At 41.1% G+C, this 18,760-nt stretch overlaps 1 protein-coding gene across 2 annotated transcripts in view; it reads left to right on the forward strand.

The window, feature by feature from the left end:
• The first annotated feature begins 8,348 nt into the window (after positions 1-8,348).
• Positions 8,349-18,760, forward strand: part of LOC309358653 (T-lymphocyte surface antigen Ly-9-like) — a 261,266-nt gene continuing 250,854 nt past the window's right edge. The window contains exons 1-3 of one of the 2 annotated variants that reach the window (XR_014163505.1): positions 8,349-9,241; positions 9,393-9,692; positions 11,970-12,727. Coding sequence is in view for 1 of the 2 variants with exons in the window: in XM_081892024.1 (XP_081748150.1) it covers positions 9,118-9,241; positions 9,393-9,692; positions 11,970-12,082 (537 nt within the window). In the remaining variant the exon portion in view is untranslated. Of the gene's footprint in view, positions 9,242-9,392; positions 9,693-11,969; positions 13,793-18,760 lie in introns of those variants that run through there. The other variant, XM_081892024.1, reaches the window with a different exon arrangement.

The following is an 18,760-nucleotide window of genomic DNA, read 5'->3' on the forward strand; positions in this document are numbered from 1 at the left end:
ATCTGAGAGTCTCCTGCCATGTTCTGTAGCTGGTTGTATTTTTCTCTGCCCCTGCAGGTTTTCTGCAAAAGTGAGGTATTTCAAAGGAGTTCCAAACCACTTTGGAAATCCGATCTTCCTATCCATTCTGACCCACTAGCAGACACATATACCTCAGAAGATGAACAAGGTACCTCACAGACCAAGGGTTCGGGAGAGCAGGCATGTCTCTTGGAACCAGGGCAAATATTTGTTTCAATGCAACATCAACATTTCATACAACACAACAGCCAGAGCTTCCAAGTCATGAACAGGTGCAGGCTACACCTCAAGAGATGGAGCATCCATTCTCAACAGACGAAGCATCCCTTGTCAACTGATGGAGCTCCCCCTTCTCAACAGACGGAGCATCGTTTGTCAACTGATGGAGAGTCCCCTTCTCAACAGATGGAGCATCGTTTGTCAACTGATGGAGAGTCCCCTTCTCAACAGACAGAGCATCTTTTGTCAACTGATGGAGCGTCCCCTTCTCAACAGACAAAGCATCCCTTGTCAACTGATGGAGCTTCCCCTTCTCAACAGACGGAGCATCCCTTGTCAACTGATGGAGAGTCCCCTTCTCAACAGACGGAGCATCCCTTGTCAACTGATGGAGCTCCCCCTTCTCAACAGACGGAGCATCGTTTGTCAACTGATGGGGCGTCCCCTTCTCAACAGACGGAGCATCGTTTGTCAACTGATGGAGCTCCCCCTTCTCAACAGATGGAGCATCCATTGTCAACTGATGGGGCGTCCCCTTCTCAACAGACGGAGCATCCCTTGTCAACTGATGGGGCGTCCCCTTCTCAACAGACGGAGCATCGCTTGTCAACTGATGGAGAGTCCCCTTCTCAACAGACGGAGCATCCCTTGTCAATTGATGGAGCTCCCCCTTCTCAACAGACGGAGTATCGTTTGTCAACTGATGGGGCGTCCCCTTCTCAACAGACGGAGCATCCCTTGTCAATTGATGGAGCTGCCCCTTCTCAACAGACGGAGCATCGCTTGTCAACTAATGGAGCGTCCCCTTCTCAACAGACGGAGTATCGTTTGTCAACTGATGGGGCGTCCCCTTCTCAACAGACAGAGCATCCCTTGTCAATTGATGGGGCGTCCCCTTCTCAACAGACGGAGCATCCCTTGTCAACTGATGGAGCTCCCCCTTCTCAACAGACGGAGCATCGCTTGTCAACTAATGGAGTGTCCCCTTCTCAACAGACGGAGTATCGTTTGTCAACTGATGGGGCGTCCCCTTCTCAACAGACAGAGCATCCCTTGTCAACTGATGGGGCGTCCCCTTCTCAACAGACGGAGCATCCCTTGTCAACTGATGGAGCTCCCCCTTCTCAACAGACGGAGCATCGCTTGTCAACTAATGGAGTGTCCCCTTCTCAACAGACGGAGTATCGTTTGTCAACTGATGGAGCGTCCCCTTCTCAACAGCCGGAGTGTTCCGTCTCAACTGATGGAGCTTCCTGGCCAGAAATCCTCTCTTGGCCTGGAGCCAAGGGCGCATTTTAGTAGTGCTGTTGTTAAGATGGCATCAATAGAGACAGGAAAGGCAAGATGGTCGCCAGCCTGTTATTCTAGTTCTTTCTACTTCAGGAGAGGCCATGCCCATCTCAAGTTACACATAGGAGATTTTGTCTCAGTGCTGGAAAGCAGGAAGTTCTGGCTGGAGGACTGAGACAACCTTCATGTCTACTCTAGTAATGTTGTGCTTGACTGCACCTGATTCTTACATCCCACACTATTGACATCAAAGTTGCTGTCATCCTTTGGTGAAATGAAATGACATGTTTGATCTGGAAGGGTATAAAAAACATTGCTTTGGATGTGGTTCTTAGCAGCCTCCTCCTAGCTGTTGCTAGGAACATTTGTATTTCAATGAAGACCTATCTTGAATGAATTAATTTTATTATTTTGGCCACAGAACAGTTCCAGCCCACATACAATATCAAGGAAGTCATAAAACACTATAGGGGTACATTTGAATTTGCAATTAGGTATAACAGGGACAATGCAGATATAGCAACCGTTAAAAATATATATAAATTAAAACTTAGTCACTAACATATAACCTAAAATTTTCATTTAAGGCCGTAATCATTATGATAGCAAAGCTTGTTCCCTAAGTTTTATGGCAATCACACAGAATTTGGCTACCCTTAACGCGATCTCAGGATCCTTGTCCTCTACTAGGGATTTTAGACATTGAAGTTCGGATTCATTTGGAGATTTTTGCATAGCAGGCGTAATAAATACCAAGTGTATATCCCTGTAGAAATGGCAGAATAACAAGGCATGAGAGACAGTTTCTACCTCCATCAAGCCGCAGGGGAAGACTCATTCCTTACCCTCAAATCTGCCCTGCAATAAGGCAGATGGCAAGTACGTTGAATCTAGTGAGGGTAAATGACCGTCTGTACAGTGGTGCCTCGCAAGATGAAAAGAATCCGTTCCACGAGACTCTTCATCTAGCGGTTTTTTCGTCTTGCGAAGCAAGCCTATTGACGGCTTAGCGGCTTAGCGGCTTAGCGCTATTAGCGGCTTAGCGGCTTTTAGCAGCTTAGCGGATAAGCGGCTTAGCGGCTTAGAAAAAGGGGGGGAGGGGAAAAAACCCGCAGGAACTCACAAGACATTTTCGTCTTGCAAAGCAAGCCCATAGGAAATTTGTTTTGCGAAGCACCTCCAAAACGGAAAACCCTTTCGTCTAGCGGGTTTTCCGTCTTGCGAGGCATTCGTCTTGCGGGGCACCACTGAATTTAGGTATTTGTAATTTTGACAAATAATTTGCTGGGGTAAATCCTCTCCCATTATCTTTTATTGCTGGGTGTTTATTCATCTCGCTCACGTGGCATTGCAGTTCCACATCCCAAATTCATTGGCGGATTATTGCTCTAGCTTTCTCATAACCTACAGCTATCAGGGCTTGTGGGGAAAACCCCAAGCCTCTTAGCTTTTCATGCAGTGTAGCTTTCCATTTGGATTGGTAGGAATCCAGTAGGGTTAAGGGTGTCAACCCAACAGGGGAAAAGATAAGTTTTAACCAATAATGGATCTTCAGAATCCATATCTGAGCAATAACAGGGATTTGTCCGACCTCCAGGCGGACAGCTATGTTAGACACACAAGAAGGGATCCCTAGCAGGCAGTGATAGAAGTTAGTTTGGAATGATTCTAAGGTAGCAAGGTTTAAGAAGCTGCAGATCTGAGAACCGTATGTCAGTTGTGTTAATATTTTTGCATCAAAGACCTGGGAGGCTGCTGGAATATATTGGCCCCCTTTTCAACCGAAAAACCTTATAATAGCTTTGGTAGATCTTTGGGCATTTGTTTTTTTTTATAAAGTTTTTTATTAATTTTCAATACAATATACATATAATGCCATATCAAAGGTTTATCACAAATTATATATTATGGAGTTCCTTCAGCTTATCTGCCAATCACCCGTAATTAAATCTTAGTTACGCATTTCCTAAATTTAATACTGCCTTTTTATATGCCTTCCTAATCTTATTTTCTTTTTTACAATACTCCTCAACCTTTCACAGAGCTTCTTGAAATCCCACGGACGTTGTTTGTTCATCACATATATTTTTCAGATATTCTACAAATTTTCCCCAGTCCTCGATGAACTTATGGTCTCGTTGATATCTGATCTTCCCAGTTAATTTGTCCAGTTCTGCATAGTCCATCATTTTCATTCTCCATTCTTCCAGAGTCGGTAATTCCTCCTGTTTCCATCTTTGGGCCATTAATATTCTCGCCGCTGTAACTGCATATTGGAAAAGTTTACAGTCCTTTCTATTTATTTCATTTCCTACTATTCCTAACAGAAGAGTTTCTGGTTTCTTTACAAATGTACATTTCAACATCTTTTTCAGTTCATTATATATCATCTCCCAGAAACCCTTCACCTTCTTACATTCCCACCACATATGGTAAAATGTCCCTTCTTTTTCTTTACATTTCCAACACTTATTACAAGTTTTATACATTTTCGCTAGTTTGACCGGTGTAATATACCATCTATATATCATTTTCATAACATTTTCCTTTAACACAGTACATGCCGTAAATTTTATATTTTCTTTCCATATTTTTACCCAATCATCTAGTTGTATATTATATCCAAAATCTCTAGCCCAATGTATCATAACCGACTTGACTTCCTCGTCCTTCGTATTATTTCTATTTGAAATTTTGAATCTTTTTCAACATATCCATTTTCTCTAAGATCCTTTTTAAACATTTCATTTACTTGAAAGTAATGCAACCAATCATATACATACTTTTTTACTTGTTCATAAGGTTTCATTTTCCATTTTCCTCCTTCTTTCACTATCAATTCACCATATGTAATCCAATTCCCTCTCATATTGATTTTCTTTACACTCATAACCTCTAACGGGGATAACCAGTGTGGAGCTCTTGGTTCTAGTAGGTTTTTGTACCTATCCCATATTTCAATTAAAGATCTCCGGAAGATGTGGTTCTCAAAACCTTTATGATTTTTCTTCTTCTCACACCATAAATACGCATGCCATCCAAATCTGTTATCAAATCCTTCCAAATATAACAGTTCTGTGTTTCCTGCTTGGCAGGGGGTTGGACTCGATAGCCCTTGTGGTCTCTTCCAACTCTATGATTCTATTCTATGATTCTAATTTTATCCACTCTTTCAACCAACAAAGACATGATGCTTCATAATATAATTTCAAATCTGGCAGAGCGAAGCCTCCTCTTTTTTCGCATCTGTTAATAACTTAAATTGAATTCTCAGCTTCTTGCCCCTTTGGGCATTTGCAATAGTATTTTCAGCCTGATAATACAATGAGCCCTTTTCCTGGAAGGTTATACCCAGGTATTAAAAAGATGATACCTGTTCAATAGGTCAATTGTCAATTCTCCATTTGTGTCTCATTCTTTTTTTAGAGAACACCATAACTTTGGATTTGCTATAGTTAATTGTTCGGCATTACAATAAAGAGTGAGAGATCTTAGAAGTTTTCTTAGGCCTACACAGGAGAAGGAAATTAGAACTGCGTCATCCACATATAAGAGAACTGGGGTGGTGGTGTACCAGCCAATTTAGGGGGGCGGGCATTTTCTTTCTCCATGTTTCCTACTAAGGAGTTAATATAGAAGTTGAATAAAGTAGGCACAAGGATGCAGCCTTGTTTAACACCATGATAGGTTTGGATTTCTTTGGATAAATGGCCAAGAAATAAAGCAAATAAGGAGAGGGGGCATGATAGATGTGTTTAATATTGTGCATGGGGCATTTGTTGTTTCTCATTTAGGGATAATGCTAGAAGCCCAGGCATCATCCAGTTAACCTGAATGTTGGAGAATTAAAGTATTTCTTCACACAGCACTTAATTAAACTTTGGAATTCACTAGCACAAGATGTAGTCATGGCCACCAACTTGGACTTTAAAAGGAGATTAGATAAATTTATGAAGGATAAGGCTAATAATGGCTATCAGTCATTATGACTGTACCCTATCTACAGTATTGGAGCCAGTTGTCCTCTGAATATCAGTTGCCAGGGGAATATCAGTTGCCAGTGAGGAATTGCATGGGAGGGGGTTGGAAGAGAGGCGGAAATAAGAGCTAATTTGTCTGTGGCTAAGGCTGATCACCAAAAATGTATAAAACTAGCGCAAATATGTGTTGGAAGTATAAGAAAAAGGAGGGATTGTGGTGGGATTGTAATGAAATAAAAAAAATGTGGGAAATGATATACAATGAATTGAAGAAAATGTTCCATCTAACATTTGTTAAAAAATCTGAAGCATTTTTGTTAGGGATTGTAGGAAAAGATCTGCCAAAGAAGTTGAAGAATATCTTCATGTATGCGACAATGGCAGCGAGTGTCTTAATAGAACAAGGATGGAAGACTGAGGATGTTAATGTTTGTAGATGCGGAAAAGGCCTTTGATAATATATCTTGAGAATTTATAATAAAGAATATTGAATTAATGGGCATTGGAGAATTGTTTATAAAATGTATAAAAGCTATATCTTCTAATCAAAAAAGCAAAATTGATAGTAAATAATATAATAACTGAAAATATTGAAATTACGAAAGGTACAAAACAAGTGTGTCCGCTCTCACCACTATTATTCATATCAGTACTGGAAGTCTTTCTAAGGACAATAAGAGAAAATGAGAAAATAAAAGGAATTTCAGTTGGCCGGAAATAACATTAAGTGAAAGCCTTTGCAGATGACTTGGTACTAACTATAGAAGAACCATTAAATAATGCCAAAAAAGTTATTAAAGAAATAGAACAATAAATTAAACAAAAGCAAGACTAAAATATTAGTTAAAAATATGAAACAAGACTTGGTTGATATGTTGCAGCAGGAAATTTGTATAGAAGTAGTCAAAAAGGTTAAGTATTTAGGAATTTGGTTAACCACAATGAACATAGATTTATTTCAAAATAACTATACACCGGTGTGGAATGGAATTAAGAGAGACATGGAAATATGGGGAAGAATGAAATTATCATTTTGGGAAAGGATTTCAACTATAAAAATGAATGTGCTACCAAAGATGTTATGTTTGTTTCAATCAATTCCTATAATCAAGCGGGCAGCAATTTTTAAAGAATGGCAAAAAGCAATTTCAAGATATGCCTGGCTGGGGAAGAAACCGAGAATACAATATAAATTGTTAACAGATGTTAAAGAAAGAGGGGGCTTCGCCCTGCCAGACTTGAAGTTGTACTATGAAGTGGCATGTCTCTGTTGGTTAAGGGAATGGATGCTGTTAAGAAATACAGATTTGTTGGATTTGGAAGGTTATGACAATAGATTTGGTTGGCTGGCATATCTATGGTATAATAAAACAAAAATCCATAAAGGATTTGGTAATCACACATTTCGAAGATCTTTATATGAAGTATGGGACAGGTATAAAAACTTATTAGAACGTAAAACACCGTGGTGGTTATCTCCATTAGAAGCTATGAGTGTGAAAAAGATAAATATGAGTAAAAATTGGGTTACCTATGAGAAATTGTTGGGGGGGGGAGGAAATAAATGGAAAATGAAATCATATGAAGAGATTAAAGAATATGTAAATGATTGATTGCACTATCACCAAGTCAATGAAATATATAAAGAGGATTTAAAGGGAAAAGGATTTGATGATAAAAAATCTAAATTTGAAATAGAAATATTAAACAATGAATGTAAAATAATGCCTAAAATGTATAAAATACTGTTGGAATGGCATTTGAAAGATGAGGAAGTGAAATCGGTAATGATACATTGGGCAAAAGACTTTGGATATAATATACAGCTTGAAGAATGGGAAAGGTTGTGGAATGAAAGGATAAAATTTACAGCCTGTAATGCTTTGAAAGAGAATATGATGAAAATGATGTATAGATGGGATATTACACCAGTGAAATTAGCTAAAATGTATAAGACAAATAATAAATGTTGGAAATGTAAAGAAAAAGAAGGAACATTTTATCATATGTGGTGGGAATGTAAAAAAGTAAAGAACTTCTGGGAAATGATATATGAGATGAAAAAGATGTTGAAATATACATTTAAAAAAAAAAAAACCAGAAGCATTTTTACTTGGTATTATAGGGGAGGACATTAATAGGCAAGATGTTAAATTGTTTTTATATGCAACAACTGCGGCAAGAGTATTGTTAGCCCAGAAATGGAAACAAGAAGAAATTCTGATGAAAGAAGAATGTCAGACGAAATTAATGGACTATGCACAATTGGACAAAATGACAGGAAGGATTCAAAACCTGCGGGACCAGAGATTTACAGAAGATTGGAAGAAGTATATGAATTATTTGAAGAGCAACTGTAATCAACAAATTACCCAGTGAACCTGAAGGAGCATCACCTCCCCCATCATACAGCCCAGACATTGAGTTCCTTCTGGCAGTTCCCTCGCTTCTGGCATCGAGGGTCTTCTGGCAGTTCCCTTGCTGTGAAAACTGAGGTTACAGGGAACCAGACAGAGGGCCTTCTCGGTGGTGGCGCCTGCCCTGTGGAACGCCCTCCTGTAAGATGCCAAGGGGATTTAAAACTATTTTAGAAAATATCTGAAGGCAGTCCTGTATCAGGAAGTTTTAAATGTTTGATGTTTCAGTATGATCTGATATATGCTGTGAGCCACCCAGTGTGGCTGGGGAAACCCAGCCAGATGAGTGGGGTATAAATAATAATAATATTATTATTATTTAAAAGGCCATAGGTAGCTTAATCAGCCAAAGGCCTTGTTTTGGTCAGCAAAATAACTTCCATCAATAACATGAGGCTGGTGCAGAAAAGGAGGCATTGTGGTGGTAAATTGTTTCTATGATACTGTATCCTGAAAAGGAAGTGAGATGTCGCAGAGAAGATAAGGGGCCAAAAGAAAAAGCGGAAACTGCTGCGGTTGGGGGGCTGTGGTCAAAGCAGGAGGGGCTTAGCCATGCACAGTGGAGCCCATTCCAGCTCTGAAACGGGACAGTGGCAAAGAAGATGGAGTCCAAAATCACTTGGCTAATTCTGTTGCTTTGGGCTATCCAATCTGCAGGTGAGACAGGACATCTGGCAGGACATCTGCGGCCAAATGGGACCCAGGATGACTCAGGGTCCTCCTTCCATGTGTCCAGAGGCTGATTTCCTTGTTTTGTATGGGTGATCCTTCCCAGAGTTAAAAAGGATACCGATGCCAGATTTTAAGGGTTAAGAGAAGCAAGGGCTGTTTGGGTGAGGAGGTATTTTGTGTGAAAGGTGAACGTAACAACTGAATGCAGATGGAAGTTTCGAGGACTGTGAACAGCATACCAATTTCATTTTTATTGGGTCATAAACATTCTCCCTCACCTTTGTCTTTTACAAATAGGGCCTCTATGTAATCCAGAAGAGGTTACTCCCCAGTATCAGGTAAGGTGGACCGTAGGAGGATCAGTCTTGCTGCACGTGAACGTTCCCTCAGAAGACACCGTAGACAAAATTGAATGGGATTTCAAGCTTAAAACTGGTTTGGAACTCTGGTTTGCTGAATCCAGGGGCAGAAAGCTGGAGAGGCCTCATCCAAGAGACAGATTTGGGCAGCGGCTAGAAATGGTCAATGAGACCACATTGAGGATCAAAGATCTGCAGATGGGGGACAGTGGAGCATACAGGGCTCGCGTGAGCTTTGCTACACAACACTTTCAAGATCAAACATTCCTCCTCACTGTGTACGGTAAGTGATTGTTTTCTCACTTGTGTTTGATGCTTAACTGAGCATGGAAAAGGACCCAGCCCTTCCCATCCCCTGCTGTCTTTTTACTGGGATGTTATTGACACCCGTCAGTGGCACTGGTGGCACAAACTTTCCCTACATTTCCCCACAGAGCCGGCCCCAGAGCCGAAGATTCTCCCCCAAAATGTGTCCAATACTCCATATGGCTGCAATGTGACCTTGCAATGTCAGGTGTCCGGAACGGGAGAATTTAACATCTCCTGGAGAAGAGGGAACCCCCTCAGCGACACAGAAGTTGGGTCAGACTGGTTCCAGCTCTCTAACAATGGCAAGGACCTCCACTTGTCCTGGTGGCTCAACTCCTCAGAGCCCAATTTCACCTGCCTGGTCACCAGTCCAGACGATCAGAAGAACATCTCCTTCAGTGTGCTCAATATCTGCCAGACTAGGGGTGAGTTGGCTGCAAACCTGTGGGTGAATTGGAGGGGTTAGTGTTGTTGTTTTTTAATGTATTTTTATTAAAGATTTTCTTAGTTTACAAAAATATGTGCAGTCTCTCTCTCTCTTTTCCCCCTCCAAGTAACATTTTTTATAGATCAGTTTCATTTGCTGAGACATTAAGAAGAAGGGGAAAGGGGGGAGAGATAATAATAATAATAATAATAATAATAATAATAATAATAATAATAATAATAATAATAATAATTTATACTCCACCCTGGGCTCACCTGGGTGGGGTCAGGTGGCAATGTTTCTATTATACTTAATATATGTGGGGTTTTGTGTCAGCGTCCCTGGTGCAGGTTCTGTGCTATTTGCTTGTGTTCCTTTGGTGGTGAGAGAGGTTGGGGTTGGCCAAGGTGTGGCTGTTCATTTGTGGTTGGCTGTGGTGGTCTTTGTTTTCATGTGTGAGTGGGGTGGGTGGGTGTTTTGGATCAGGTTAGCCATACAGTGGTACCTCTGGTTACGTACTTAATTTGTTCCGGAGGTCTGTTCTTAACCTGAAACTGTTCTTAACCTAAAGCACCACTTTAGCTAATGGGGCCTCCCGCTGCCGCCGCGCGATTTCTCTTCTCATCCTGAAGCAAAGTTCTTAACCCAAGGTATTATTTCTGGGTTAGCGGAGTCTGTAACCTGAAGCGTCTGTAACCTGAAGTGTATGTAACCCGAGGTACCACTGTATTGATTTGTGTGCTGTTGGTGGATTTTTGTCATTGTCTTGTTGGGCTGTGTATGTGATAAAGGGTGTTGTTTTGGTTTAAATATTTACAGTGGTACCTCAGTTTAAGAACTTAATCCGTTCCAGAAGTCCATTCTTAAACCAAAACCATTCTTAAACTGAGGCATGCTTTTCCTAATGAGGCCTCCCACCGCTGGTGCCCTTCCACCGTTTGGATTTGGTTCTTAGACTGAGGTAAAGTTCTCAGACCAAACACAATTTCTGGTTTTGTGGAGTTTGTAAACCAAATTGTTCTTAAACCAGACTGTTCTTAAACCGGGGTACCACTGTGCTTGTGTTTAGGATTGCCACCTGCCGTGTACAATACAGGATTTCCATATTTCAATATAAAATGCCACGTCCTGTATTGATACAGTTTTATCCTGCATTTTAGGTCCTCTCTCTCTCTCTCTCTCTCTCTCTCTCTCTCTCTCTCTCTCTCTCTCTCCTGAGTTAGGGATCCTCTCCGAATGCATGTGTTTGAAAGGATGTGTGAAAGGTCACGAATTGGTCATGTATTTATGCTCTGGGTAGCCAAGCACAGACAGATTTACGAATTCGTGTGTACGTGTGTGATAAATTCCAGAGGGGCCACGCTGTTAGGCTGCAATAGATGGTAATGGATTGCTCTGAAGTCATTTCAGCACCAGATGGAAAGAAATCCCCCCCAACTTCCCTGCCCCTCTACACCCCATTCTGTATTTTGCCAGAACAAAGCTGGCAACCCTACTTGTGTTTCATCTTGTGTTTGATTCTGTGAACTGTCCTGAGATAATAATAACAACAACAACAATTTATTATTTATACCCCACCCATCTGACTGAGTTTCCCCAGCCACTCTGGGCGGCTCCCAATCGAGTGTTAAAAAACAATACAGCATTAGATATTAAAAACTTCCCTAAACAAGGCTGCCTTCAGATGTCTTTTAAAGATAAGATATCTCTTGATGAAGGGGGGTATATAATTTTAATAAATAAAATAATAAATGAACAAACAAATCTCTAGCTCAAGTATGTTTTTAAAAGAAGAAAACTGGGCCAGGGAAGTAAACTATTTCACAGGGTTCACCATCTGCAAATTGCAGGGAGGCATCGCATAATCGTCTTTTGATGCAGGTCTTCCCCTCTGGATTTTCTCTGAGTGGAGTCTCGCATTCTGAAATGACAGCCCGGCGCCTGAACATTCACAGGTCTGGGAACTTTGCAAACCAACCAGAGCTCTGCTATCGAAGGTTGCAAGATGTCAGAGCACATTGGGGTCTCCCAGAAGCCACCTGGAGCTCACATTCTCCATCTCAGGACCCTGGAGGAAGAGTGCTCAACCCCAATGTTTACCACCGGGGCAGACAGGGCAGGCCCACAATATTAGCCTGACCCAACAGTGTGGTTCTTTTATGTTCTTACGTTCATAGCTTTTGGGGGGAGGTATTGGGAGGCTCTCATCAGGAGTAGGATATCCCCAGATATTTTCTGATGGCTCCCTCCTTCAATGTCTTCTCTTCCCCTACAGGAGAAAACACCCCTATGTCTTGGGTAAGCCTGAGAGTTACCTTCATTCTTCTAGGACTCTTGGTGCAGATCACAATTCTCACCTTGGTGTACATATTTGGAAGAAAAGAATAGCAATGAATCTGCTGAAGTCCTTTGAGGGAGACCCATGTGAATCCCACAATATTCCCTTTTAAAAAACCATTTGTCTGACATGTTTGATTTGCACTTTTTAGTCCCTACCTGCAGCCTTCAACATTATGATGAGAGAACGCTTCTCGTTTCTAAAGGTGTATTCTGGGAATATTTTGTTTGGCAAGGAGGTGGAATAAACAAATTCTGATGGTTTTTCTGCCTTCTGGAGAGACCATCTCATCAGGAGGTCTCTATGGTCCTTTCAGGACTTGTTGATGAACTTTTTAGCAAGCCTTTTGAGTGGGGATATTTTTATATCTGTTTTTATTGTTGATGTTTCTTATCGTTAAATTGCTTTGGATGTTTCATGGGAAGTGATGCATGAATGAAAGAAATCAATAAAATAAAGCAGGGTGATCTTCTTCACTAAACCAGGGAGGCCAGGAGTTGTAGTCCAACAAGAGGAGGATGACATTAATAATGCATTTTATTTGGGAAAATTGCTTGCAAAAATGTCAGTATTTAATAAAATAGCATGCCAAGTCATTTTATTACAGTTTCAAAACAAAGAACACCACTTACAAAATTTAAAAGCTCAGAACAATGTAAAAAACAACTGTAAAACCACATACAGTGGTACCTCGGGTTACATACGCTTCAGGTTACATACGCTTCAGGTTACAGACTCCGCTAACCCAGAAATAGTGCTTCAGGTTAAGAACTTTGCTTCAGGATGAGAACAGAAATTGTGCTCCGGCGGTGAGGCAGCAGCAGGAGGCCCCATTAGCTAAAGTGGTGCTTCAGGTTAAGAACAGTTTCAGGTTAAGAACAGACCTCCAGAACAAATTAAGTACTTAACCCGAGGTACTACTGTATACATGCAAAAACCCGGTAAATTAGGAAAAATGCGCTCTAAAATGCTAGTGAATTGTCACGAAGTCTTAAAAATTTCCACAAACTGATTTGAAAATGTGGTTAATTGTATTAAATATACATGAGCAACAGATATAACTTAGGGGTGTGGAAACCCAGACCACCCCAAATTGGTTCGGATCCTGATTTGGGTCTGTCCCTGATTTTCTTTGGATCAATTTGCACCCAATTCAACTCAATTCCAGCGCATTCATTTGCACTGGGAAACCAAAACAGACACACACACCCCTGCGTCGCTGAATGTAGGCGCATGAAATTTGGAGATATTGTATTCCCTCAAGAGGTGGTTAACCCCATCAAATTTCAAATAGGGTTTGTGCAAGCCACCTTTAAAGCTTGCAGAAAGAAAGAAAGAAAGAAAGAAAGAAAGAAAGAAAGAAAGAAAGAAAGAAAGAAAGGAAGGAAGGAAGGAAGGAAGGAAGGAAGGAAGGAAGGAAGGAAGGAAGGAAGGAAGGTTGGTTTTAGTGCTCATTCATGCCAGTCCACATGCTCCTGTTTCACCTGTTCCATGAAGTTTTTTTAATTAAACTTTATACTTTATACACTCTGTGTGATGCTTTGGACTGTGTACACTGTGTACAATGTACTCAAAAGACTCTCTGTCTCTTACACACACACATCCACACACAACAAAGTATTAGTAAAGACACAGGAAACAGTTTTACATAAAATGCAGACCTAATCTAAAAAAGAAAACCTTTTTTAAAAAATATTTTTATTAGGAATTTCAACATAACAATTTATCAAAAATACATCATCCTCATTCCCCCCCATTTCCCCCCTCCCCCATAAAAAACCCTCCCACCCACCCCCCAACTTCCCACAGCTGCTCTCTCTGGTTTCTCAGCACATGTTATTTCCTGCATGTTTAAAATTGTAAAGATCCTCAGTTTATCTATCTGTATATTACCAATAAAGAGTTTGTGAATGTTTATTCAAAACCTGCCAAGGAGTCCAGTTCATTTTGTTGTTTCTTTAAATACTTCATAAAAGGTTCCCATTCTTCTTTAAAGCCACAGTTATCCTTGTCATGTAGTTTATGTGTCAGTTTTGCAAATTCTGCATAGTCCACCAGTTTCTCTTGCCACAGTTCTTTAGTCGGGGTTTCCTCGTTCTTCCATCCTTGTGCTATTAAGACTCTTACCGCCATTGTCGCATACATAAAAATGTTTTTTAGTTTCCTTGGCAGGTCTTTTCCTACAGTTCCTAACAAGAAAGCTTCAGGCTTTTTTTTACAAATGTTAACTGGAACATTTTCTTCAACTCATTGTACGACTATCAGTTAGGTCAAAAGTGTTTTGTTTTTATCTCTAGGGAAACTGATATGTCATCTGGACATGGAAAACCCATACCACAAAAATAAAGAAACAGGCAACCTTCTAGCCAATTTTTGAGACAGTGCAGATAAGCCCCACCCCACACACAGAGGTGACAAAATACTAAGAAGTACAGGCACAGCTGTAAATGAAACACAAAAAAGAGGGACAAAATGTGTAGGGGGGAGTATAAGTGAAGTGACACAGCCTACAGAACTAGATGCAACTGAGCTTGATTGGGTAATGATGGGAAAGGATTAAGTAGCAAACAGGCGTATAAGAAAGGCTGAAACAAAATTTTAAAAAAATCCTTCCAGTAGCACCTTAGAGACCAACTAAGATTGTTATTGATTTGAGCTTTTGTGTGCATGCACACTTCTTGTTACCTACATGTAGCAAGAAAGGCTGGTTATTGGTATAGCTAAACAAAAGATGAGCTGACCAAATGTGACCAAACTGCATCAAACTTCCTAACATTCAGAGAGAGCCATGTGCAGCTGCCCTCTCTGCATCCTTGTGTTCTCCTTATAAGGTGCCATCTGGAAAATTTCCAACACTTTGGAGACTGGCTGTCTGGCTTTCTGAGAGTTTTGACCTCCAGAATAGTCCAAATCATTCCTGATCAATGTGAATTGTTGGGACTCGTTTTGTAGCTGCATAGACCCAATTCACACTTGGTTCAAACTGGCCTGATGTCACAGCCATAATAGAAACTGAAACTGAGAGACTTTATGTGAGAGCCAAGCCAATATTCTTCAGCTTTGAGAAGTAACATCTAAAATGGACATCCTCGCGCAGCACAAGAGACCAGCGGAAGGTGACAAGATGTGATCAGATATATTTAAAATGAGGCACGAACTTTCTTGGTGTTTCCTGGCCTGCATTTTCACACCTTGGCTCTTTGATGTTCAAAGGAAGATAATTTGGACCCCAGTTGATATTTATAACACAACTAGACAGACACCCAACACCTTCTGTTTCTGAGAAGGGGAACAAGAAAGGCACAAAATACTCACCCAGCTCAGTTTCTGACTCACTCTGCTTTTACATAGGAGCTTATTTTCCTGAAAGTAGTTACATTCACTGAGAAGTCGAACAAACACTAATAAGGCACAAGGATACAAGGGGACTCAATTCCATTGCAAAGATGCCAAATAAAACCATTGCATAAGGGTTGCCTTAGGGCATGGGTAGGCAAACTAAGGTCTGGGGTCCGGATCCGGCCCAATCGCCTTCTCAATCCAGCCCGTGGATGGTCTGGGAATCAGTGTGCTTTTACATGAGTAGAATGTGCCCTTTTATTTAAAATGCATCCCTGGGTTATTTGTGGGGCCTGCCTGGTGTTTTTACATGAGTAGAATGTGTGCTTTTATTTAAAACACATCTCTGGGTTGTTTGTGGGGCATAGGAATTCATTCATTATTCCTTTTCTTCAAAATACAGTCCCCCCCCCCAAGTCTGAGGGACAGTGGACCGGCCCCCTGCTGAAAAAGTTTGCTGACCCCTGCCTTAGGGATTCACATTTACAAGTAGTGAAGAAACAATTACAGGAAAGAAAGAAAACTAAATACAATTTTAAATTACCTGGATACAATTTTTTAAAAAAATACTTGGATACAATTACAAAACTAGAGATAGGGTAAATTCAGGAAATAGGTTAATAGGCAGTGCAGGGAAGAAAGAAAAAGGCAAAGGAGAATTTCTCATGCAGAGCTAAGGCCCTTTTAGTACTTCAATGGACCATCACAGGGACCCTGAAATGGAGTTTTAAAAACCGTTGTAGGAAAATGTGTCAAAAAGAAGAAGAAGAGGAGTTTGGATTTGATATCCCGCTTTATCACTCCCCTTCAGGAGTCTCAAAGTGGCTAACCATCTCCTTTTCCCTTCCTTCCCCACAACAAACACTCTGTGAGGTGAGTGGGGCTGAGAGACTTCAGAGAAGTATGACTAGCCCAAGGTCACCCAGCAGCTGCATGTGGAGGAGCAGGGAAGCAAACCCGGTTCACCAGATTACGAGTCCACCACTCTTAACCATTACACCACACTGGCTCCACAGAGGGCACCGCTCTGCTGGAAGGGGGAAAGCATGCTTTTTTGTGTTATGATCTGCCAGGCCCTCCTAGGCAAGGAAGTAATATTCAAGGACACAATCCAGCCAGGCAAAAACACTCCAGGAAGTGGCAAAGCAGGGCCAGTGAGGGGAAGTATCCTTAGTTATAAAATAAGTCAGTCACAGAGAGGTATCTAAAGCCCACTCTTCCCAAAAACTTTACATTCCATTGCTTTGGAGAAGGGTAGATAGGCAGATCCCAAGAATATTGCCTACCCTACCCTCCTTCCACAGTTCAAACAAAGCAAAAACCAGCGTCTTTCCTTCTTTCCAAACCTTTCCAAGCAAACAATATTTTCTCCTGCTGCATAAATCAGGGTCTGATCAGGGGATGCCTCTTTGCTTGGCAATTACGTCCAGATTCAAAGGTATTCCACTGCTCAGCATGGTAGCTTGCTGATGCTACCCTTGGATCGAGTCACTGACCCAGCGCCCTCACCTTCTCATCTCAGAGGCGAGGATTTTCACCCCCACACACAATAAAAAAAGGCATTAATGGATGACCATAGGTTGTACCCCTTTGATACCCTCAAAGAGTTACAGGGGGCTTGCCCCCACATTTTTGCTGTCTAGGACCCCTCCCTGGCATCTTGGTGTCCGGGAGGTAACATGCTATGTTTTTTGCAAAACAGGAAGTCACCATCTAGCCATCAGGATAGTGTTGGAGTAACTGGACATGAGAAGGCATTGGTTTCCTTCATGAGCGTAAATCACCCTATGGATTAGCTAATCACAGGTTTAAAGTCAGCCAAGGCGCTGGCAAAACTGACATATAAGCTACAGGACAAGGATAACTGTGACTTTAAGGATGAATGGGAACCCTTTACAAAGTATCTGAAGATGCAACAAAGCAACTGGACTCCTTGGCAGGTTTTGAATAAACATTCACAAACTTTTTATTGATAAGAACCAGCTAAATAGTTTCAGGATCTATGCAACTTTGTAACATGCAGAAAACAGCATTCTCAGAGATACCAAAGACTGGAACTAAGGGAAGTCGGGGGGTGGGAGTGGGTGGGTTTTGTGTGGGAGGGTGGGGGGAGGGAGTAAAAATGGGTGGGGGGAGAAGGATGATATGTTTTTTGGATAATATGTCTTGTTATAATTTTGAATAAAATAAAAATAAACCAATAAATAAAGTCAGCCAAGGCGCTTGCTGTGGTAACAGCCTAGTGCCCCAACTGTATCTGAGATTAATGCATGCCATCTTAGTCGTTTGTCTGTTAGTCTGCAGTTAGTCAGTCTTACTAGTCCAGTGCCACATCTTGAATTTCTGGACTTATTTAGAATAATGAAGATGCATTGTGCTTGTATGTATCTGCATATATCTATGCATATATCTATATCTATATCTGCAAAAGCCTAAAAGCTGTATGCATCTGTGTCCAGAACTGCTTTACTGAGCCTTACTTTCTGAAACAGTAAACCCGTCCCTGCTTCCATGTGGTGACTGGTACTGGGAGCAACTTCCACTGCTGGGTATCTCCCCTGAGATACCTAATACCTACTTGCCCTTGTGCATATATAGCTAACACATAAACCAACGGTCTGATTCATCATAAGGAAGTTATCTCTATTCTTCTTTTGCTGGGCTCCATCTCTCATCAGCCCCTGTCAACATAGTCAATGCTCAGAGATGATAGGAATTGTAGTCCAGTAACACCTGGAGGTGGACAGGTTTTCCAACCCTTCGTTAATCTATTTTGCAGACTTGGTGGACTCTGTTGGTACTGAATTTTATAACAAGGAAATTAAAAGAGACCAGGAGACAAATCTTTCCTTGCATAGAGTAGACTTTATTGAGAAGCAAGCATGAAGTGAACAGATCAAGACCAATTTTCAAGAAGATACCACGTCAAAAGCAATGAAGAGACATAATAATAATAATAATAATAATAATAATAATAATAATAATAATAATAATAATAATTTTTTATTTATACCCTGCCCTCCCCAGCCAAGGCCGGGCTCAGAGCGGCTTACAAGCAATAATAAAAACAAGATGAATGATTACAACTTAAAAACAAAAATAAAATACAACATTAAAATAATGGAACATTAAAATATTAAAATGTAGCCTCATCGCAGGAGGAGAAGGAAAAGAAAGGGAAAAAAAGAGAGAGAGGGAGGGAATCAAATTGGCTCCAAGCCAAAGGCCAGGCGGAACAACTCTGTCTTACAGGCCCTGCGGAAAGAAATCGGATCCTGCAGGGCCCTGGTCTCATGAGGCAGAGCGTTCCACCAGTCCGGAGCCAGAGTTGAAAAGGCCCTGGCTCTGGTTGAGGCCAATCTAACTTCCTTAGGGCCTGGGACCACATG

This window comes from Podarcis melisellensis (genome assembly GCF_964234715.1).
Source record: "Podarcis melisellensis genome assembly, chromosome: 16".
Lineage (NCBI taxonomy): Eukaryota > Metazoa > Chordata > Lepidosauria > Squamata > Lacertidae > Podarcis > Podarcis melisellensis.